Source organism: Saxophila tyrrhenica (assembly GCF_035928015.1).
Source record: "Saxophila tyrrhenica strain CCFEE 5935 chromosome Unknown scaffold_4, whole genome shotgun sequence".
Taxonomy (NCBI): Eukaryota; Fungi; Ascomycota; class Dothideomycetes; order Mycosphaerellales; family Extremaceae; genus Saxophila; species Saxophila tyrrhenica.
In genome coordinates this window covers 641,372-663,051 of record NW_027041736.1, presented here as the reverse complement: position 1 = coordinate 663,051, position 21,680 = coordinate 641,372, and the positions used below count along the sequence as shown (strand labels likewise).

The following is a 21,680-nucleotide window of genomic DNA, read 5'->3' as shown; positions in this document are numbered from 1 at the left end:
GAAAACCCCGGAAGCCAGTGCGATTGTTTACGGTATCTCGTGCTTCCTCTTGTCGGCGAATCGTGGCTCTATTGAGTCCTCGGAGAGGGCAGGGTGCCAGCGCCGGTGACGGCCAAAGGGTGACATTGTCACCGCGATCTTCACAGTTCTTGCTAGGATTGCCGTTTCCGGGCGTCTTCATTACGGTCCACGAACGAAGTCGCAGCTGTCGTCTCTTGAGACGAGCTCATGGGCTCATTGAACGTAACGGTGTTCACGGCGTGAGATACGGCAGTCGATTGCGGCGCGTTTGCGTCGTTGCTGCGAGATCGCATCGCGAAGATATGGCCATAAAGCCACTGTTTCGATGACCAGTCCATGGAACCGGGTTCTTCGCAGCCTGAAAGTGTAGGGTCAACCCTGTGAAGGGGATGGTTGTAGATCAGATGGAACCCGGAAGGTGTGGTCGACGGAAGAGGTCGCGCTTGGAAGCTGGCCTTGGTGTCGATCGCGGTGGTTCACGAGCAACTCTTCGTTGTCACCATCACGCCCTTCTCAAAAAGAAAACCTGCCACATTCATCTTCCCCAAGAAGAGTCTGGTACCGGCGAATGTTCGGTCCCATGCTGATCTGCGGCAGTACGCATTAATTAACGTGCAACCACTTCGCCGTCAGATCACGCGCACACCCCCTTCAATTAGCCTAATGCGAAACAACAGCGTGCCCCTGCCCAACCTCAAGATGGCAGGAACCGCAAAACTGTTCTGGCTACGCGATTGCCCTTCTCAAGGACGGGCGGAAAGAATCGAATGCGTCTGTGACGGCGTGCGAATGACGAGGTAAAGATGCCCGAAAAGGTCGCCTACCAGCCGCTCAACGACGAAGCAAGCGAGGAAGCCGGAAAGTCCAGTACGCCACCGTGGGCCCGGCATGACCGCGACCACGAAAAGCAGAAGCACTGGAGTCTGCAATGGCTGAGGCTGGCAAGCGAGATCGTTCTGGTGGCGTTGGTCTTCCTGCTGAGTCTGAAGATCATGATGGACGGCAGCACGCCAAGAGCAGGAAGACCGCCAGGACCGAATGATCCCAAGCAGGACCGTATGTTCTGCCTGTAACTGTAAACGCAGTGGCATCACTCCCTTGCTGATCTGCTATAGTCGGCTATTCCGACAAGGTCTTTATGAACGAGTCCAAGTATGCGAACGAGGGAGCGTTTTTGAGCGAGGATAAGTTGAAAGAAACGCTGGCCAGCTGGGTACCGTTGTCTTCGAGTGAGTTTTGTGCTGTGGTCGCAATCGCTGTTCCATTCGAAGCGTGCTGACCAGCGTTGCAGAGGGGCGAGGTTACGTCGAGATACCAAAAGACGAACGAGACACTCTAGACGGACCGCCCTACCTCATGAACCCCTTGATGCGACCTAACAAGAAGGAAATCTATATGGTCTCAGGTTTTCATCAACTACATTGCCTGGTACGCCTTCTTGCTCGCCAATGCTGCTGATGCTCTGCTAACGTGCCTGACCTATTTCAGAGCACGATCATGGCCTCCTACGCTCGCCTTCGCTTCGGCAAGGACGAGTCGGAGATGGGCTTTCACATTGCGCACTGTTTCGACTATCTCCGCGAAGGCATTTTGTGTGCTGGAGATGCAACATTGGAAGGCAATAACACAGCCAAGTATCCCGGTGTTAAAATTCCATGGGTGGGTAACTCGGCACTTCGCCCTAGTATGCTTTGCGCTGACTGTAACAGGGCACATCACATCGCTGCGCCAACTGGGATGCACTACGAGAATGGGCTGACGAGCGGACGGTCTTCCCTTTCCCACCAGGCCTCGATACCACCATATGATGCACCACGACGAAAGTGAAACAACAAGATTGAAGGGACTGACGCTTCTGGTCATTCGAACCAAAAGTCGTCCAAGGTGGTTGATGAGCTGCACAAATTTCTTTCTCTCTTCAAGCCCAGAAGAACTGCTGCCCTTGTGGATCGGCTGGCGCCTGGCTTCCTTCAAGACAGCTCCGCCTCCTGTTCGATCCGGAACCTTCGAGGACCACCTTTTCGAGGCCCGCAATCGCTACCACACGTACCGCAGACATACAAAGCTCTAGTCAAACGCTCAAGCGCCCCGCCACCACTATGCTCTCATATCTTCGCTCTCGCCCGCAACCACATCCCCTCAGCAAGCGCATGCACCACACCGCCCTCGCTCTCAATCACGCCCTTCGCCCAAGCCTTCCTACCACCCTCTTCGATCTTGGTAATCCAACTTCGAACCATCACAGTCCCCGGCGTGCGAATGGGGTTCTTGTACGTCACATTTAACTGCACGGTAAACTGTGGCGGCAAGTTCTGTTCCGCGAGAGCCATCCCGATCACACCGCCCATCGACGAGTCGAGGATGCAGCTGATGACACCGCCGTGCAGAAGGCCGGGATGGGCGTTGAGGTCGCCGCCGAAGGTGTAGAATCTGCGGGCTTCTGGGCGTTCGGACTCTGACTGTGGGAAGACTAGTGGTGCGTTTGAGTGGCTGGGTCGAGAGAAGACGATGAGTTGTTTGATCGTGTCGTCGGTATTCCAAGTTTTGCCCATTAGCGTATGGCCAATGCCGTCATCGGTGACTGTCCTTGATTGCGAGACGATCTGAAATCTGGGATCATTGAGCGTAGCTTGCGCGTAGGGTATCGCTGAGAAGTGATCTATTGTTGCTTGAGGTACTGGCTTCATTGTGTTGAAGTGGTGTCACACCGACGTCTGGGATGCTTCTGATGCAGTAATTGTGGTCTATCGTTTGCCGCCGCACGTTCTCGAGTACAGACCAATTTTATTCAATCGTGAACGCGAGTTGAGAAGTAGATTTGATCCATTGACTGGCCAGGAATGAGCCGAGGTCCAAGACAAAGTCGCATTGGAGTTCAGAAGTTCATGTTGTCTTGGTCATCGACAATCAGTTGAGCCGCCATCAGGCAGCCTTCGAGTCAAGCAGAGCAACACGTCTTCCTCGACAAAGGCCATGAATCGTGATCAACATTATGTCCGGTAAGTCCACTCTATCAGCGACAACTCACGTGATTGACGAAATAGGAAGTCAATCGACGCCTTAGAATACGAGACGAGGCAACCCATCTCCACCGGAGCATGAGTTCGACCGAGATCCCGACCACTGTACTCGGTGTCGTATACCGAAGGCTGTAGATCGTGAAGGCGCCGGGATGTAGGATTCGAGGGGCTGGCATCACCATGAAAAACCCACGTTGTTGGAAGGCGGGATATAAAGACTGCGTTGTTCTGCTACCGATGCTGATGTTTTGATCATTTCAATTCAAAGAGCATTCATCTCGAGGAAGTTCTCCCCACACTATACCAGCTTGAACAACATCTTTAAGCAGGAGACATTCGTATCACGCCATACAAGAACCTAATATGAAGATCTTCGTTACCGGCGCAGTAGGTCTTCTCGACTCAGCCCATTGATCAGTCTTGAGGCTAACGCGTACTCATCAGTCCGGCTTCATCGGCCGCGCAGTCGTCCCCGAACTCCTCAACCACGGCCACGAAGTTCTCGCCCTCGCACGCAGCGATGCATCCGCCTCCTCACTCACCAAAGCCGGCGCGTCCACCATCCGCGGCGACCTCCAGGACCTCAACGCCCTGAAAGAAGGCGCGAAAGCATCCAACGGCGTCATCCACCTCGCCTTCATGCCCGCCTTCAGCAGCGCCGAAGCTTTCCAGTCAGCCACGGCCGCGGATCGCGCAGCCATCACCGCCATGGCGGAGGCGATGGAAGGGACGAACAACCCTCTTGTCATCTGCTCCGGCACGCTGGGGTATCCGCAGGGTCAGGTGTCGAATGAGGATACCGAGCCGAATATCCAGCCGGGCTTTGATCGGGACTTGTCGTTGGCTCTTACTTACTCCCTCTCGAAGGAGAAGAACATCCGAGGGATGCTGATGCGTCTCGCTCCTGTGGTGCACGGCAGTACCGATGACAAGGGGTTTGTACCGATGATGGCGCAAGCAGCGAAGAAGAATGGTTTCGCTGCTTACCCTGGTGATGGGTCTGCTCGGTGGACAGCGGTTCACGTCGATGATGCGGCGGTTGCGTTCCGTCTCGCGGTTGAAAAGGGGAAGGCCGCGACGACGTATTTGCCGATTGCTGAAGGTGGTGTCTCAGTGAAGGAGATCGCGACAGCCATTGCGAAGAAAGCCGGTGTTCCAGCCGAGAGTAGGCCCGCGGAGGAACTTCAGCCACTGATCGGGTTCCTGGCGATGGTGATGAATTTTGACACTCCCGTCAATTCGGAGAAGACGCAGAAGGAGCTGGGATGGACGCCGAAAGGACCGGCCTTGTTGGACGACGTCGAGGCGAACTATCAACTGGGTTAGACAGTTTTGCACTGTACTGAGCTTTGGAGATTAGCTGTAATATCTGACACGAAGCCATTGCGTTCGTGGTTTGTTTCGGATGTGATGATTGCCTTGATACTTGTGGCCTTCGAATTGGCTGTGATATTACACTCGCTTTGCATGCAGCAAGCATTTGTTATTGTGACAGATACATACATCTCTCGGCCTCGCACTCGTTGCAGCACTTTGACTCAATTACCCACGGTTTCCGCTCGTGTTGGCTGCGCTCCCACCCTTGCTCTGGTTCTTCCCAGCTCCAGGCCCTTCCGTCGGCTGGTCCCCACCTATGCTCTGCGACTCCTTCGCAATGCTCTGGCTGTTCTCCGGACTGTGATGCGAGCCCTGCCTGACGCTGGTATTCTCTGCCTCAGCCGCGTACGCCTTCAAGTCTTTGTAGGACACCGTGTCCAGTGCCGCCCGGTCTGAAGCGTGCAAGTACACCTTCGGGACTGCCTCCTTCGCTAGCTGGCCCTCCTGCGCTGCCTTCATAGCTTCCTGCCACCGGTGCGCGCATAAGCACCATTTCATGCCCGGCTTGATGCCGACGTCCTTGAGGTTGTTGCCTTTTGACACCGTAAAGTCAAGGAACTCCTTGTTCACCTCTGCAGCTATCGAGTGATTGCCCTTGTCCTCCGGTCCGACTCTGCAGAAGGAGTCCCGGTAGAATCCAACTGGGGGCTCCTTTTGGAAGGGTGCGAGTCTGCCTCCAGCAACTACGGTCTGTTAGCATTGCTACCTCGCTGTGGAGCAAGAGGTCTCCATACCATTCCAATGCTGCATGGAGTATCCTTGAGGTCCGCCCGACATGATGAAAAGTTCTGCTTGATGAGGATTGATGGAGAAATGGTCCTGAGTGCAGCGATTGATGCTTGGAACAAACGCGAAAACACGAAAAGTTCAAGCTCACTCGGGATGATCAATTACATCACCGTTACGCTCAGATACATGCCGAGAGAGCATCGACGCTAGCGATTCAGCTAATGCAGGTACGATCGGACAATTCACGTGATGTCAATCCTCACTGCGGCAGGACTGATCAAATATTACATGTGAAAGCATAACTCGCAGCTTCACCTGGAACGAGGTCCATTCGGTAGACAGCACACCCTAATTGAATGATGGGATCCCTGATCAATGCACGTAGGTAACAATACCTTCGGTAAGTTGAAGGCAGCATAATTTTCATTTCCATTTACATACACCAACTCACTATTTGTCAAACATCTCAATTTCAACTCCCCTCTTCCCACCGCCTACCCTCTCGGGCGCTGCTGCGATCGTCTTGGTCACGGAGTTGAATGTATCGGGATGATTCCTCCTCTGCTCCTCCAGCACCCGAAGGTAATCCTCTCGCAGTTTCTTCACATCTTTGTACAGTATAGCTCCACCAGCGCGAACGTCCCAGAAAAGCTCCTCAGCCTCAAACACCACATTTCGCAGACTATTTCTTGTCACTCTCAACCGGTTCGGAAGACCTTGACCCTGCATCAATGCCAGCGCACCGGCTATGACCGTCGAAATAGCGCCCAGCACGGCGATCGCGACATGTGTGTCCAAGTTCCCAAGAGCGCCCAGCACGATGAAGACAGCTGCAATTGCGAGTTGTAGGACGAGCAGGGCGTACACCGCTACCGCGAAGGCGCGGTACTTCTCCTGGGTGTGCTTCAGGCTCCGCAGTATCTTTCCAACCAGGCCATTCTTATAGGCCAGCTTGCTCATCTCTTCATGTGCAGAGCTCGGCTCTCGCAGCCCCATCAACTGGTAGAAGTCTTGCACCCCGAGAGGTGTGAGGTCTTGGGCGAGTCGATCAGCTGCGCCGTCAGGATCCTTGACTGGGTCGGCGTCAAAGATGCTCTGCTTTGCTGGGGTGTTTGCGGTTGCCTTTGATTTGGCTTTCTCGATTTGGGTGTCGACCTCTGGCCGTTTCTGTTTTGTGCGCTGTTCCTGCCTCCCGGACGCTCTTGACTTCCCTCCATCCTGTTCATGCGACTGAGCTTGTCCTTGATCGGACTTGGGCGGATGCTGTACACGCTGGCAGGTCAGCGTTGATCAGACGTAACGGCGTGATGCTAAATTCCAGCGTACCAAGTCGGGGGAATTCTGCGTTGCATTCGCCCGCTCGTCCTGCTCCCCCTCGCTGTCCACTCCGTCGTCCTGCCCTCCCTCACCTTTCTCTAGGTCGACATCGTCCGGTCCGTTTCGATCATTCTTGCGACCTCCGCTATACATACTCCCTCTGTAGCTTCGAAGACTTTGCGCGAGGTCGTTCGGAAGCTCGTGCATTGTGGCCCGAGGGCTTCTTCAAGCGCGCAACATCCGGACACCCTTCTGCTAATGATACTACCCAATATGCGTCTCGAGAACAAGAGCAACAGCCTTTGCTGACACTGTTGTCGCAACAACTCCCAGCCTCATCCTTGGGCTGAGCTGACGCGATGACCTCGCCATCCTTACCATTGGCCAATGGCGTCCGATCAGCGACAACGGCTTTCCGAGGAGCGAAGTTTGTCTTGATCCATTGATCTGCCTACCATGGCGTGAACATAGGAACGAAACGGTCGAGGAACCATCAAGGACAAATCGAACGATGGTGATGATGACTGGAGTCCATCGACTTTGCAGCGAGGGAGAAGGAGCAGAGCTTCGACCGAGTCCCTCGCGTCTTCTGCCGCAACCACGACCAAAGTGCTCGCCCTATCTTCAATTTGACCTGAATCTACTGCAGGTACTCCTCACAAACAAGACCTTTCCGACGCGGAATTTATCCTCATCGCGCGGTTATCTCGCGGGTAGGTTGTACATACTAAAACCCGAGTGTGGATCGCCATGTGCGGAGTTAGAGTGTCTTCCCTCCGAACGTCTCGGTGTGACGACAGAAGTATATATTTCGGATCGTCTCTTAGGAAGTCGATTATACACTCCTTGATCTATTATCTCTCCATTCATCGCGCTCCAACATCAGAAACAACAACCACTCAACATGTTTGCAACAGCACCCAAACCAAAGAGCCTGCTGGGCTATCACAGGATCCTCTCGCCGACCGCAGGCGTGAGAGTCTCGCCGCTATGCCTGGGAGCAATGAGTGAGCAAACCCATTCCAACCGAGTGAGCAGAAGGCTAACATGAAGACCAGACTTCGGCGAAAGCTGGAAGCAAGGAATGGGCGAGTGCACCAAAGAGACAGCTTTTGAAATGCTCGACTACTTCTGGGATCAAGGCGGCAACTTCGTTGACACCGCCAACAACTGTACGTTCTTCCTCAGTACCCCTCGTCCATGACTGCACCAGCTAACTCCACCCAGACCAAGGCGAAGAGTCCGAGCAATGGCTAGGCGAATGGATGACTTCGCGCCAGAACCGCGACGAAATTGTCCTCGCCACCAAATTCACCTCCGGCTACCGCGTCGGCACACACGAGAAGGCCAAGTCCAACTTCCAAGGCAACCACTCCAAGTCCCTGCACGTCTCGCTGGCGGCCAGTCTGAAAAAGCTGCAGACGAGCTACATCGATCTGCTCTACGTGCATTGGTGGGACTTCACGACTTCCATCCCGGAGCTAATGAACAGCCTCCACCACATGGTCGCGAGCGGCAAAGTGCTGTATCTCGGAATCAGCGACACGCCCGCTTGGATCGTGGTGAAGTGCAACTGCTACGCCCGCGAACACGGTCTCACGCAATTCTCCGTCTACCAGGGGCACTGGAGCGCCGCGATGCGGGACTTTGAACGCGAGATTCTGCCCATGTGCGAGTCGGAAGGCATGGGTGTGGCGCCCTGGGGCGCCATCGGCCGCGGCTGGTTCAAGTCGAAGGAGGAGTATAACGCCGCGGACCGGGAGGGACGCAAGATGGGCGAGCAGCCGGAGAAGTACGTCCGGATTGCTGGGAAGCTGGAGGAGATTGCTGGTAGGAAGGAGAAGGGAACTTTGATCACGTCTGTGGCGCTGGCGTATGTGATGGCGAAGGCGCCGTACGCGTTTCCAATTGTGGGCGGGAGGAAGGTGTCGCATCTGAAAGGCAACATTGATGCTTTGGGGGTGAAGCTGACGGACGAAGAGATTGATGAGATCGATGGGGCGGAGCCGTTTGACGTTGGGTTCCCGTTGAACTTCTTGTTTGGTAGGAGTAAGGAGGGGTACAAGCAGGGGAAGAGTACTGCGAGGGATATCCAGCTGGTGGTGACGAACAACAGGATCGAGACCGTGCAGAAGGTGAAGCCGATCGAGCCGAGACAGGGAGAGGAGTTCTACGGGGACTGAAAGGTGCATGAGGAATTGGGCTAGGTAGACAAGATCATCTGAACGGTAGTAATCTCAAGTCAGCAACGAAAGATGTCTCCATGGTTTCATCCCCATAACGTCTATCTGCTGGCCCATCGTCTCCTTTCCAGAACAATCTCACTCTCGCGCGGGGTAAGTAGGAGGTCTACCCTCTCTGACCCAGCTGCAGCAGCCGCTTCCTACGCGTCGAGTTGATCCAAAGCTTCGCGCGCCCGAGCCAGAGGGAAGATATAAACGTCTGTGTAACAGTCAAGAGGCAGGGTCAATCCAGTGCCGACCAGAGGATGGGCAGCGGAGCTCAAGCCTGACAAGTGTGTCTGGCTGGATTCGAGAGGCGCTCCATCTGTGGCATTGCTGAGGTTAGCAGTCGATGGGCCGATGCCAAGTTCTACTAACACAGGTGCAAGGATATCGCCATCCAGAACTTCTTCGGCTTCGCGACCACGACCGCTGATCGACCGAGCACTAGGTCGAAACCATAGGCCGTCATCGTGCACACTCTCCTAGAGTCCAGCCATCTGCCTGATAGCTACCTTCTGTCGCTCTCTGACGTCCAGGTCGACGTCGTTCTCCAGTTTACGCACAGCTTGTTCGAGCCCAAGCTCTCTCAGCTTCCTTGCCCTCTCCCTCGCACCTTCGCGGTCGCTGTCGTCTTCAACCCAGGTAAGGGAGTTCATGGACCAGATGCAGATGATGCGCACCCGGCGGTCAGTGTGCGCAAAGTGGGGAACCCAGGCTCGCAGTAACGGAACCTGAGCGATGAGGAGGGACTTGTGTCGAGGAGAGCTGCCGCAGATGTGCGTGAGGACATGAATGACTGCTATGATGATCGATGTCGCGTGATAGAGTGGTCGATTGCCGAACTCGGCGAGCGGCGACAATTTCTCTGTGAGCAGGCCGAAGAGTTTCTCGGAGCCAATGTGCTGCAAGAGATGATCAATCATTGCTTCGACATGGTCCGGACCGGATATGAGGTTGCGAATGAAGTCGAGCGACTGCTCTTGGACGAAGACGTCCATTCTCTTTGCCCGCAGGTTGGGATCCTGCTCCATCTCCCTCATCGCCGACAGGTGTCGGTCTGCACTTAGTGATGATGAGTCTGCCGGTGGTTGTAGTGTCGATCGAATTCCAGATGTATGGTAGTGCGTGCCGCTGCTCTCGTCGAGCATGACTTCGCCATCTTCTTCTTCGTCGTGAGATGACTCATCCTCTTCGCCGTTGTCGCCACCGTACCCTTCATCGACGTCCATGGAGGTCGTAGGGTTAAGGAGATCGACCTGTTCGCCTGCCGCATTGGGGGCGCTCAAACCACTTCCGGCCGACTGCCACACGCTGACGCCGCCTCCACTCGATGCAGCCAGAGGGTTGTGATCATACTCGCCCTGTATCGCACCAACAAGCCAGCCGGAACCTAGTTCCTCAAAGCACCGAATCCTACATTCCTTCGTATTGTTGAGTGCGAGGTGCTTGATCGCCCATAGGCTGCTCAGCCTCAAATCCATATCGCTGCCCTTGATATTCCTGGCTAGCACTTCTACCACACCCTGGGTCACGAGCTCGTCTCTCATAGGACTGAACTCGAGGAGCAAGTTGCAGATGACATCAGTAGCTCCGATCTGAACGCTACGGTCTGGGTGGTTCTTTGTCAATTCAAAGAGGGGATGAGCAATGGCGGCGTCGACGAGAGTCGTGCGTAGCTTCGAAACCGACCGAGACAATGATTGCGCAGCGCTGCAGGCAGCGAGGAGCACCGGGACAGTGTTGCCATCTTTAGGCGACACTGGACCCTTGCCAGCGAACGCATCTGCTGGAAAAGGCTTCAGCGAGTCCATAATGCATTGTACAATACCGGCCTCGATGATGGCACCCCTATGGGTGTCATGTGTTCCGCCCAAAGCAGCGATTGCGTTCAGGGCACTTTGCCGACAACGCATTGCATGCGCAACCTCGCTGGGTAGGCCTCTAGTACCCATCGTTGTCGAGTCCAAAGAAGTGACGTGGTCGTTCGAGTTACTTTTCGCAGACCACATCGGTTTCGACGGAGAGACGGCATCGAAAGTCTTCTTGAGTAAAGAGCATACTCTTTTGATGGCACCCGCATGGACCGCCGCGGCTTGCAGCTCTTGACTGGGATGAACAAGTTCTGCTAGGACGTCGCAGGCGTGCTCTTGGATCTCGCGGTGCTCGCGGTCGTCTGCCGTTGGCAGATCTGGAGATGGCACTTCGACAGCAGTCTGGATGAGTTGGGCGGCAAGAGGAATAGCAAGCATTGAGATCTGCTTTTCTCGTTCGCGGGCACGCTGTAAGCTTTCACTCCGCGGGCTGACAAGCTCTGAACTCGCGTCAATCGCATTATTAACCAGTGCAACAAGACGCAGAGCTTTCATTCGGTTGGTGCCATGCATCAACCGTGCCATGAAGAGTAGCCAGCCACAGACGGCATTCGCATGCTCGATGTCGGCGCTCTGCTGAGTGAGAGTGATGCCGGCACCAGAATACTGCCCGCGCTCCGGCTGTAGACTTTTCAAAGCGGGGAATGCAGAAGATGAGTTGGTAAATGACACACTCTTGGTTTGAGGCACGTGAAGTGACGGTAGAAGAGCCGCAGCGGAACCTGGACGGGCAGGAAATGCGCGACTCTCCCAGAACTGCGTGGCTGCGTGAGCGAACAGCCCGCGCAGGGCTCGAGACAGGATGAATGATTGTGCGCGGAAGTTCGATCCGCTGATGATGGCAGCGATTGCGGATAGAACCACGGGCAGGGTTGCTTCGGACGGCGGTGGTGGAAAGAGGTCCGTGGAGCCACGATAGTCGAAATGTTGGTTAGCAATAGCATAGGAAGCGAGCAATGCGGCAAGATCGTCGAGTCGGCCAGACTCTGTCAAGTGGGAGCGAGCGCTTTCGGTTGTGGCGGAGACCGCAATTATACTGATGATCAGTCTGAGTTGCACCCCAGCAGCACTCGACTGGTCAATCTGTTGGATGTCCGGAAAGGCAGACTGCATGGACTCACTGCCGAAGAGGTCGATGGAGATCTGCTCGTCATTCTGGCCATCAAGGCTTGCAGAAGTGGCGAGGCTTCGCAGCGCTTGTAGAGTGGCTGTGGTGATCCTAGGCGGGACTGGAGTCGTCAGACATTCGAGTAGGTGTGAGTCTGCATGTGCAGCGAGCAATGGCGGCACGAATGCTCGTCCTCCGTTGGCCAGACTGCCGATGATCTGAATCGCCTGCAGTCTTGCTTCGTTTTCAGGAGACCACCCTCCTTCCGTAGCCGATGTCGAGACGCCATTATCTTCCGACGCGCGCCGCTTGCCCGTAGCCTTGTGCGCTGCCGTGAGGATATCGACCAGTGGCTGAATCACGCCCTGCTTGACGATGAGCTCCTTCCTCTGGTCGTGGCCCACGATGTCGTTCTTCAACTGTCGCAGTGTCGCGATTTGATGCTCGAGCGAAGGGGCATTGCGGATGGCCTCGATCGACTCCGCCGAAGGACCTGCCACCATCTCCGCTGCATGTGAATATCCGTGGCTTGGCTGCAAGATATCGCCACAGTGAGTGGGTGAGGTCGCACGCGAGGTCGGGCTTGGAAGTTGTTGCTTCTTCAGGACGGACTTGCTCCGATCGGCGTACGCGGGAGGGCCCGTGTCGATCGGAACTGCTGCCGAATACTGAGCCCACGTGCTTGGTTGCTGCCACTCTGGTGGGCTGGTGGTTTCACTCTCTCACCTGTCACCGCAAGGCTGATCCCATTCACCTACGAACCTTCGACTCCTTACGCGCCTCTCTGCGGGCGCGATAGAGTCTTTACTACGACATACTACGTCTTCCTAGTCGCTCCTGCCCTACGAGAGCACCCGCTTCGAAGCACAGAAGAGGCAGGCACGAGGCTGTCCTTATAATTATGCGCCACCACCCGTATCAGACTGCGAAGAAAGACTGGGGAACAGCAGTGCGGTTTTCCGAATACATCGGCCATTCTCAATGTCCACCTTGACGTCCTCGCCATCGCCGGCTGCATCACCTCGATCCTCCTTCCACGTCCAGCGAAGCAGCTATTCCAGCCACTCCTTCAGTGCGCCGTCGCCCAAACAGCGAGGCTTCAATGCATCGCCGGTACAGCGCGCATCAGGGTCCACAGGAGGCTCCAAACAGCCACGCGCACACTACTCTGAAAGCCCGGCTATCGAGAAGAAGCCGCACACATACGTAAACCAGGGCACACAATATAGCCCGGACGGATATCCTCCCACCGCTGGAGATCAGCCAGATAGAAAGACAGACCGGGAAGGTGCGCCCTCGTCGGCCACGAAGAAGCGGAAGGAGCCACCTTCTCTCTCGGCGCCTGACCCAATGAGCACATCTGCGGCGTCGTCCGCCTCAAGCATCCCCTCGAGACCTCCCACGGAGCCCGAGCCACGCCTCGACCCTACTCCCGCTCCTTCGTTCTCTACCACGGCCAGCTCGGCTTCAGCACACCCTCCTGCTGGGCAGCATGCCGAAACGCAAGAAGCTCGCTCCACACACGGTCACTCCAGTACACCGAAACGATCGCGTACCGATTCGGCTCCGGCTACAGTGATGCCAGTACTGTACCAAAACTGCAACCCGAAAGCCCTTGGTGTGCTTGTCTCCAACATGCTCATGGAGCTTATACGTCTCAACGACCAAATACCACTCCGCGACGGCCGCCTCACACGCTTCCATTCCCGCGCACCACCTGGCATAAGTGTCTCAAACTACCTGCAACGCCTGATTCATCACGCCACAGTTTCACCCCCGATCTTGCTGAGTATAGTCTACTACATCGACTTATTATGCCAGAAGTATTCCAACTTCACCATCAACTCCCTGACCGTCCATCGCTTTTTGATCACGGCAGCAACGGTGGCGGCGAAAGGGCTCAGTGATTCATTCTGGACCAACCCTACGTACGCCAAAATCGGAGGCATACCGGTATCGGAGCTGGCAACCTTGGAACTGGAGTTTTTGCATAAGGTGGAGTGGAAGATCGTTCCTAAGCCGGAAGTGCTTGAGGAGTATTATCGTAGTCTGATAGAGAGAACGGAAGGCTTTGAGCTGGAGCAGACGGGAAGCAGCAGCAGCAGCTTGCTGGAGGACAGTGAGGAGGACAACACGGATGGTGATGAGATCATGGCTGATGAACCCACGTGATCAGATGAAATGATGCAGGAATGAGAACAGATACTCACAACTCCAGTATGTCTTTCTCTCGTCCCAATCCGACATTCTCATCCTATTTATGCTACGTCGAGAGGATGGGGGTGCTGGACGTCGTCTCCACAGACATGCAGTCGTCTTGCAACTGCCGGGGAAGCTTCTGCCGAGCTACCTGTATCTCCACCTTACCTCACTTGACCTTCCATAACAGGGACCATCTTCATGGTCTCATGACGAATACGAGTCGCTCCAAATTTCTCCAGCAACAACGCAAATCTGCAAAGCATACAAAACTGTCACTATGGGCTCAGCGGAAATGCCCACCATTCAATCCATCTACAGCAAAGGCATTCACCATGGCCTACCAGATCTCTCATACGCACCGAAGGGCATGACAGCTATAGTCACCGGCGCCAATGGCATCTCTGGCTCACACATGGTTAGTATTGCTCTCAACCGCCGACCTCCAACGGGACTGACAACATCCACCAGATTAAGATTTTGGCCGAGAGTCCCGAACGATGGAGCAAGATATATGCTATGTCTCGACGGCCACCGTCCGGTAGCTGGCCGAAGGACGTCGAACACATCCCGGTTGATTTCTTGCAGAGTCCGGATGAGATTGCTAACATACTTAAGGAGAGGAATATCAAACCTGATTACGTTTTCTTCTTTTCTTATGTCCTTGTTGTCGATGAGAGTGGTGCGCTCCAGTGGAGTGATGATAGATTGATCGAGAAAAACAGTGAGTGGCGATACATCTCTTGTCCAGATCAACGCTGACGTGTGCGCAGATTCGTTGCTCTCCAACCTGCTCGAAGCGCTCCCACTAGCCAATGCACTTCCAAAGCGACTCTTCCTCCAGCTCGGACAGAAGTGGCACGGCGTCCATCTCGGCGCCACCGACATACCTGACGAAGAAAGCGACAAACGCATCGATGAGCCGAATCTCTACTACACCCAACACGACATCCTCACCAGCTTCTGCTCCAAACACAACATCGGCTGGAACACCTCCTTCCCCTCCTTCGTCATCGGCTGCACCCCCGACTCAACCCAAACGCTCGCCTACCCGCTCTTCATCTACGCCTGCGTGCAGAAGTACCTTGGCCGGCCTTTGGAGTACCCGAGCGACATCACCGCCTGGTACGCTCCACAATCCCTCTCAAACGCCGTTCTGAACAGCTATCTATACGAATGGTCCGTCCTCGCTCCGAACACCGCGAACCAAGACTTCAACGCTTCGGATGCCTGCGCTTTCACGTGGGGCAAGATGTGGCCCCGGCTGGCCGAGTATTTCGGGATGGACTACACCGGTCCTGTCGACGCTTCCACGACTCAGATGCAGGAGAAGGGCATGCCTTGGGCGACGCCTCCGCATGGCAAAGGGTCGAGAAGTACCATGAGGTTCACGTTTAGCTTTGTTGAGTGGGCGCAGCAACCGAAGAATGTGGCGGCGTGGAAAGAGTTGGTGACGCAGCATGGGTTGACGGATGACGATTGGTCGGATGTTGGATCTGTATTTGGGAGGGCGAACTTTGCGCTGCATCGGCCGTATCCCAGTATTTTGAGGTGAGTTTGGAAGCAATACATTCGAAGGAAAAGTGATGCTGACCACAAGCGCTCCCCAGTACGACTAAGGCAACGAAGCACGGCTGGCATGGTTTTGTCGACTCGTATGAGTCCATCCTGTCGGTCGCGAATGAGTTTATCGCGGCGAAGGTTATACCGGATCCGAAGAACATCACAGCTAAAGCGTAGCGATGAGGAAGACCTGGTTCTTGCGTTCATGGTCGGCATGGTCTCGATCGAGCCTCTGCGACAAGCCTGGAGTGGTAGGAGAGACTGTACTCCCGGGCCAGTAAACACTCGGATCTGCTCAGGGATGCCATCCTGTTGTCACTCGATCTTTCCGGAGCCAATTCCAAATCGATCGTAACGAATCTGCTGATCGTCAGGCTGTCTATCGCTCCGAGTTGGCATTGAGAAGCGTGTGACTGCAGCTCGAGTGGTCTACATGTTTGCTTGCTGAGCATTGTTTGGCTTGATCCAGGGCGGCTGTCAAAGTTCTTCCCGGGTGGCCTTGCGATCCAGCTGTCCGGCACAGACATACCAGACCCTTATATCTACAGGCCTCGCTTGCTCCTGTAACGAAGTATACATACAGGCCATACAGAACTATCCGAACTGCGAAACCCCACTAAAGCACTCGCAAGACGACCATGTCTTCCAGCAAACGTCCGGAAGCTCTGTCACGGCGTTCGAGCCCATTATCAGGTCCGGGTCCGCCGACTCCTCGCCCGAATGATCAGCAGGCTATACGGCATCGCATGTCTATCGATAACGTAAAGGAAGCGCCGCCGCCGCCGCCCGATTCGACCGAAGCTGTGATCAAATTCTACACACCTTTCAACACCTGGGTCGACGCAGATGGTGTTTCTGGCGAGCGGGCAGCCTATCTGGAGATATACAAACTGTCGCAAGCTGCAGATCGAGCCCGATGTCTCGATCACAGCAAAGCGCTCAAGCTCCCCGACAACGACGACGACGGTCTATTCCAGACTCTCTCGCTGTGCTATCCGGATGTCACGAGGATCGAAGTGCACTTCCTTCTCATTCCTGGATATCTGGAGGATGGACGGCGCATAGTCTCTATTCACGAATGCATGGAATCAAGCCTCGACAGTGTCAGTGGTGAGCTCGGAAAGGATACCAGACGAGCGCTGAGTGTCTTATGGCCACTTCGGGCCCTGCGCTATCCCGTTGTCACGGTGAATGGGCGCCGCGAAGGCCCTCTGTACGAGAGTGTCGTGACCATGTTCATGAACGGCCCACCTGTACCGCCTCCGCGCAGCCGGGAAGTGGAATCTGGTCGCAAAAGAGCTTTGAGCCCGTCTAACGAGTCCGACCAAAGCCCCTCATCGGACGAAGAAGAATCACAAGCTGCATTGCAAGTGAAGTTCAAGATACCCAGGAAGAAGGCAGCGGAAGCGTCAGAAGGAGTGACCGTCAAGCTGTCGAGTGTCGAATCTCCGCTTTGGAAGACGAAACGTTTACTACCGTTGGAAATTAACCACGTCGACGGTCTTCAGCTCTACACTAGCCAACACTTCCCTTCGATCCGATGTGTGATAGCCAAGTTCTTGCTCGACAAGGCAGGCATCGAGGCAGCAGGCATGGACGACCTCAGGCATGCGGTGGACATCCTCTGGCGCCTGAAGTATAGGGTCGAGTTCTTCATCTGGGTCGGGTTCCCAAGTAGTATTGATGTTGAGGATACAGATCGTGCGGGCAGTCTGAATCTTGTCAAGGACCTCTTTTTATCAGGCGCTGGTACTGAAGGTAAAGTCAAGGTGGACGAAGATGGGAGCATGGGTTTCGGCGCAGGGACACATTACATCACGTGGAAGACTTGAGCATAGCTTTGCTGCGGCGGGCAAGGCAATTTCAATGCTAGAGGTACGTGTACAGTTCTGATTCGAATTCATTCTACACTATCTCTGTCCTGCGTTCAGATGTCTTAGGTTGCAACCTATTCGTTACCTACGTGATACAACTATGACTCTAGAGGATGGGACAGTATTCACCACGTTCAACCGGCACGGAAGCACAAGCCAAGTCTCACCAAGCACGCTGTACAATCGTTACTTGGGAGAAGCTACGGTAAATACCAATGTCGAAGGCCCGTTTGCTCGCCGGCGAAGCAAACCCGACAAATGCTCTACGTGGCAAGGAATGTCGTCGTGGTCATGGAGTCGTAGCGCTCTGGACTCAAAGTCGACAAGCTTCTACTCCTCCACAGTGGCACGATACTCAAACGGCCCACGATCGAAAGACCCGACAACGTGACCATCTTGATTCCTTCTCCCAAACATGAGTGACCCAGGGTCATCCCAGACGACGTCGACACCCTCAGCTCCTGCTCCGAGCAGTGAAGCCTCGCCACGACCTGGCCCGCCGAACGAAGGTTCCACCCAAGACCGTCATACTTCTATACTGGCACGAGTGACTTTCGATGTTCCTTTCCGGCAGGATACAGAAAGCAGAAACATCCCGGGCAAGCGCACGGCCGAAGTGGCCATTTGCAAAGGAGAACAATGGACCGGGAAGACTCAAACCCTAGGTTCCACCCATACCGTAGAGTTGAACGACGACAACGATCTGTCCTTCTACTTGTTGTCGAACTTCCCAGCCGTCTCACACCTCGACGTCGTCTTCAAGCTTCGCCCAGGCTTCCTGCGAGGCCACATCCTTCTGGATTTGGAGGACGGCCTCCGTAGCGGTGAGATCGGCTCAGACGTAAACCGAGCCGTGATCGCACTGTGGCCGCTACGGACTAACGTCGACTTTATCATCGAAGTGAACGGCCGTCGAGAAGGTAACTTGTACAGGATGGCCGTCTTCATGTTCTTGTTTAATGCTGAGTTGGACCTGCTTCATGGCGCAAGAAGCATTGATACTGAACGCTATTTCGGTCTCGAAGATGTGGAGTACCTCACTTGGAGATGGAGGCCTGGAATCTAGGCGAGCATACTATACCGGACCCCCAGTTGATGAATGAGTACTCGGAGAAGCGGGAGGGGAGGGAGCTGAGGCGGCCGGCGAGTGAGTCGTGAAGGCATGTGATACTGTAGTGTGCCGATCGATCGCTATGCGGAGAAGCTTGAGTGACAGAGTAGGTAGCAGATGTTGAGCTGACGATTGGACGTCGGAGACCAGTCAACGAACAGGCGCGTGGCCAGCACAACAAGGAGTCTTGCCACTATGCAATATCAGTCAGTTGCGTCACCCAGCATTCGACAATGACTGTTCACTTCGAGACAATCGCCGCGTTTTCCTTTGACTCTGAAACACTGCAAAGCAAGGACTCTCTCGACTCTCCTCCTACTTGCAACGTCACATCACCATCGACACTCTTGATCGCAGCCCAAACAGCCAGTCCTTCCTCAGAACACCATTCACAGCGAGACACGACCACTGTCCAAGCGCACATACCCAACAACTCTCTCGTTGAAACCTCGGAAACATGAGCTCCATCACTGAGCCAACTGCTACCCAAGAAGCCTCAGTTTTCCGGGAGGTTCCCGCTGATCGAGCGGCGACTGCTGTTTCAGAGGTGACTGCTGTTCAGGTGGGATACCGGATCCCACGAGAGAACAGAAACTCGATACTAGTCGAGATTGACCCCCTTTGTGGTTTCCCGCTGTGGGTGAGAAGCAGTTTGGGTCATGCTGAAGTGGAGCTTACCAGGACTCACGATCTACTCTCGCATGTCCAAAGTAACTTTCCAAATGCCAATCAGGTTGTGGCGCGTTTGTACAGCAACAGAAATTTCACTGACGCAGAATGCTCAGACGACATTATCAGATTTATCAGGGCTCTCTGGCCCTTGCGACACACCTGCGAATTTGCTCTGGAGATGAGATTTCTTAACTCGATGCCTTGGGGGCCCTACAACCAACAAGGCTTTATAAAGACCTTCAAGGACGTTTTCGCGGCTGGAAAGTGGCCTTCAATCGGGCCTGCTAATGTATACTGGGATGTTCATGGAGACTTTGGGTTTTTCCAGAAAGTGTGGGTCTTCACTTGGTTGCGATGTCGCAACGACGATGGAACCCTGCAGTATCGGCAGCCTTCTGGCCCTGGGGTCACAGGTGGAAGTGATGTCGGGGCGCTGCCCAGCGGGCAACAGTCTTGTGGATAGATCCTTGCAGTTGGCCACCTGGCCAACTGCATATGTATGTAGTTCTGGAGAACCCATTACCGACCCTGAAACACTCATCGATACTCTCGAGTCAAATGTTCCCCAGCCTGCTGCTGCTTCGAGCTTTACGGCGTGGCAGTAGTACGGTCAGACCATCCGCCCTGACAAATCGACAGGAGGCTCCAGTGAAATAGTGAATGCTGGATCGGCTGCGATAGTGGCACAACCAATGAACCGCCCCAGACTGCCAGCTGGCAGCTGCAGAGCGCAATGGGAAAGCAAGTGCCATCGGCCAGGGGGGTTCAAAGTAGGCGGTGCGCATGCAGTCAGCCTGGGATCTCTGTACTCCGCCAGCCTGCAGACACCGACAGCGTCTTGTTCGCTCGGTACAGGCAGGCCTTCGTACGAGGTATGTGAGTCCAGAAGCAGTCATACTCTCGGGCGCAATATTCACCTGCGTAATTATCAATCGACACATCGAATTGGGGTATAAGACAGCGCCTTGTTGCGGCCCCAGACCTCCTCTTTCTTATTCCTGAACATCACTTGAGGTCGAACGAAGTCACCCAGCGACTTTCACAGACTCGAGCACTTACATCTGCAACACTTACTTCAGAGCCATTCAAACATGACCACCAGAGCAAGGAGTGATTCGACGGACGATGGACCATCTGAAGGTTCCAAGAAGCAGAGGGTTGGCGAACATTCACCAGAGCGACCCCAGGCCATGGAGGCAAAGTTCAAATTTCCACTCTACGGCAAGCACAGAGACGAGCCATGCAGCGTCGAGATCAATTTTTTGGACAACGACAGCCGCCCAGAACACCACTCTCGCCTTTTCCTTGAAATCCACGGTGAGCGAGACCTACTGAAGTGGCTCGAACTCAACTGTCCCTCGGTCAAGCGCATCTGGATCCGCTTCCACTTCACGAGTACGGTATACGACAACCAAACCGAATGGGATATCGCGTACGCATCGGAAGTGCTTCAGTGGTTGCGATGGCGTTGCGAGTATACTATGGGAGTGGATGTTAACGGCTGGGCCCCTCGTGACTGGGACCTCCTCTCGAAGTGTAAGAAGGTGTTCTTAAGAGAACCCCTCCGGGGTATTCAGGCGGACGTGCTGATCGATCGGGATGGGTCGACGTGGGGTCGTGATACGGAGTACTACTCCTGGCGGCGGACTCATGGCGAGCTCATGCCGCTGTTGGACTTGCGATGAGGAATAATGGCGTCTGTACGGTTGGCAGCAATGAGACCTTCATGTCTGGGAATTGCACTTCTGTTTGGGGAGCGTTTCCAGGCAGTGTGAGCGACATGGCACGTGTTTGTACGTGTATGTAGCTTGCCAAGCCATACCAAATCACAGCTAGTTCTGAGATCTATCGGGACTCCTCGATACTGGATCATGTAATTCCGTCCTTCAGGAGACGCCAATAATTGAGGTCGTGGAATCTGGACACTCAGGTGGCATAGAAACAGAAACAGAAACAGAAACAGGGAGGTGAGGTGCGCAACCCTGAAAAGAGCAAGCGGAAGCGGAAGCGACGACAACCACATCCCGAACCTTCATCTCTCCTCGTCGACACCCTCACATCCATTGAGCCACCAAGATGTTACCAACATTCGCAAGAAGGGTAAGTGGCTATCGGGCACTCATGTGCGCACTCATTGACCAGCTTGTAGTCGCAATACGGCACCAGGAACGAAGGAGCTCGCGGCGTGCAACCATGGCGGCAGCGGGTTGAGTACGAGACTTTCAGGAGCAAATACGCACCGCAGTAAGCCCCCATCATTTACAGGAGGCCTCACCATGAGCAGCGCTGACAGCAGAGCGTAGATACAAGATCCAGCCCCATTTCCACGGCATCAACCCATCGAACGGCGCAAGATAGTACGATCCTCCCAACGCCTCGCAGTCGCCGACCAAAGACTCTGCTAACACATCCTCAGCGCAATGATCAGCGGCGCATTCGCTGTGGCTGCGGGCACGGGAGTACTGCTATTGTTCGATGCTGTGCCGAAGGTGCAGAGGGATATTCTTCAGAAGGTGCCGATCATTGGGCCATACTTTGTGCACGAGGTGCCGCCGGAGGACAACCCGTTCTAGAGGATGAACGATAAAGGAGA

At 54.7% G+C, this 21,680-nt stretch overlaps 13 protein-coding genes across 13 annotated transcripts; 9 read left to right on the top strand and 4 right to left on the bottom strand.

Moving 5' to 3' along the window:
- Positions 1-824: 824 nt before the first annotated feature.
- On the top strand, positions 825-1,829 carry LTR77_002913 (uncharacterized protein; the record flags this gene model as incomplete). Its single annotated transcript, XM_064800172.1, has 5 exons — positions 825-1,077; positions 1,137-1,250; positions 1,313-1,449; positions 1,510-1,680; positions 1,731-1,829. The coding sequence occupies 5 exons, from the start codon at positions 825-827 to the stop codon at positions 1,827-1,829; spliced, it is 774 nt and encodes a 257-aa protein (XP_064661511.1).
- A 297-nt stretch (positions 1,830-2,126) lies between these two features.
- On the bottom strand, positions 2,127-2,708 carry LTR77_002912 (uncharacterized protein; the record flags this gene model as incomplete). Its single annotated transcript, XM_064800171.1, has 1 exon — positions 2,127-2,708. One exon carries the CDS (start codon positions 2,706-2,708, stop codon positions 2,127-2,129), a length of 582 nt encoding a protein of 193 aa, XP_064661510.1.
- Positions 2,709-3,404: 696 nt separating this feature from the next.
- On the top strand, positions 3,405-4,367 carry LTR77_002911 (uncharacterized protein; the record flags this gene model as incomplete). The annotated part of the gene is made up of 2 exons (XM_064800170.1): positions 3,405-3,428; positions 3,486-4,367. The coding sequence occupies 2 exons, from the start codon at positions 3,405-3,407 to the stop codon at positions 4,365-4,367; spliced, it is 906 nt and encodes a 301-aa protein (XP_064661509.1).
- A 216-nt stretch (positions 4,368-4,583) lies between these two features.
- On the bottom strand, positions 4,584-5,195 carry LTR77_002910 (uncharacterized protein; the record flags this gene model as incomplete). The annotated part of the gene is made up of 2 exons (XM_064800169.1): positions 4,584-5,101; positions 5,153-5,195. The coding sequence occupies 2 exons, from the start codon at positions 5,193-5,195 to the stop codon at positions 4,584-4,586; spliced, it is 561 nt and encodes a 186-aa protein (XP_064661508.1).
- A 402-nt stretch (positions 5,196-5,597) lies between these two features.
- LTR77_002909 (uncharacterized protein) lies at positions 5,598-6,671 on the bottom strand (the record flags this gene model as incomplete). The annotated part of the gene is made up of 2 exons (XM_064800168.1): positions 5,598-6,410; positions 6,474-6,671. 2 exons carry the CDS (start codon positions 6,669-6,671, stop codon positions 5,598-5,600), a joined length of 1,011 nt encoding a protein of 336 aa, XP_064661507.1.
- Positions 6,672-7,368: 697 nt separating this feature from the next.
- Positions 7,369-8,647, top strand: LTR77_002908 (uncharacterized protein; the record flags this gene model as incomplete). The annotated part of the gene is made up of 3 exons (XM_064800167.1): positions 7,369-7,471; positions 7,523-7,636; positions 7,692-8,647. 3 exons carry the CDS (start codon positions 7,369-7,371, stop codon positions 8,645-8,647), a joined length of 1,173 nt encoding a protein of 390 aa, XP_064661506.1.
- Positions 8,648-8,847: 200 nt separating this feature from the next.
- Positions 8,848-12,171, bottom strand: LTR77_002907 (uncharacterized protein; the record flags this gene model as incomplete). Its single annotated transcript, XM_064800166.1, has 2 exons — positions 8,848-9,171; positions 9,202-12,171. 2 exons carry the CDS (start codon positions 12,169-12,171, stop codon positions 8,848-8,850), a joined length of 3,294 nt encoding a protein of 1,097 aa, XP_064661505.1.
- A 478-nt stretch (positions 12,172-12,649) lies between these two features.
- PHO80 (Pho80p cyclin) lies at positions 12,650-13,840 on the top strand (the record flags this gene model as incomplete). The annotated part of the gene is made up of 2 exons (XM_064800165.1): positions 12,650-13,394; positions 13,464-13,840. 2 exons carry the CDS (start codon positions 12,650-12,652, stop codon positions 13,838-13,840), a joined length of 1,122 nt encoding a protein of 373 aa, XP_064661504.1.
- Positions 13,841-14,147: 307 nt separating this feature from the next.
- Positions 14,148-15,607, top strand: LTR77_002905 (uncharacterized protein; the record flags this gene model as incomplete). Its single annotated transcript, XM_064800164.1, has 4 exons — positions 14,148-14,285; positions 14,339-14,591; positions 14,641-15,418; positions 15,478-15,607. The coding sequence occupies 4 exons, from the start codon at positions 14,148-14,150 to the stop codon at positions 15,605-15,607; spliced, it is 1,299 nt and encodes a 432-aa protein (XP_064661503.1).
- Positions 15,608-16,068: 461 nt separating this feature from the next.
- Positions 16,069-17,262, top strand: LTR77_002904 (uncharacterized protein; the record flags this gene model as incomplete). Its single annotated transcript, XM_064800163.1, has 1 exon — positions 16,069-17,262. One exon carries the CDS (start codon positions 16,069-16,071, stop codon positions 17,260-17,262), a length of 1,194 nt encoding a protein of 397 aa, XP_064661502.1.
- Positions 17,263-17,719: 457 nt separating this feature from the next.
- Positions 17,720-18,370, top strand: LTR77_002903 (uncharacterized protein; the record flags this gene model as incomplete). The annotated part of the gene is made up of 1 exon (XM_064800162.1): positions 17,720-18,370. One exon carries the CDS (start codon positions 17,720-17,722, stop codon positions 18,368-18,370), a length of 651 nt encoding a protein of 216 aa, XP_064661501.1.
- A 1,808-nt stretch (positions 18,371-20,178) lies between these two features.
- Positions 20,179-20,772, top strand: LTR77_002902 (uncharacterized protein; the record flags this gene model as incomplete). The annotated part of the gene is made up of 1 exon (XM_064800161.1): positions 20,179-20,772. One exon carries the CDS (start codon positions 20,179-20,181, stop codon positions 20,770-20,772), a length of 594 nt encoding a protein of 197 aa, XP_064661500.1.
- Positions 20,773-21,163: 391 nt separating this feature from the next.
- Positions 21,164-21,660, top strand: LTR77_002901 (uncharacterized protein; the record flags this gene model as incomplete). Its single annotated transcript, XM_064800160.1, has 3 exons — positions 21,164-21,187; positions 21,237-21,331; positions 21,504-21,660. 3 exons carry the CDS (start codon positions 21,164-21,166, stop codon positions 21,658-21,660), a joined length of 276 nt encoding a protein of 91 aa, XP_064661499.1.
- Positions 21,661-21,680: the final 20 nt, after the last annotated feature.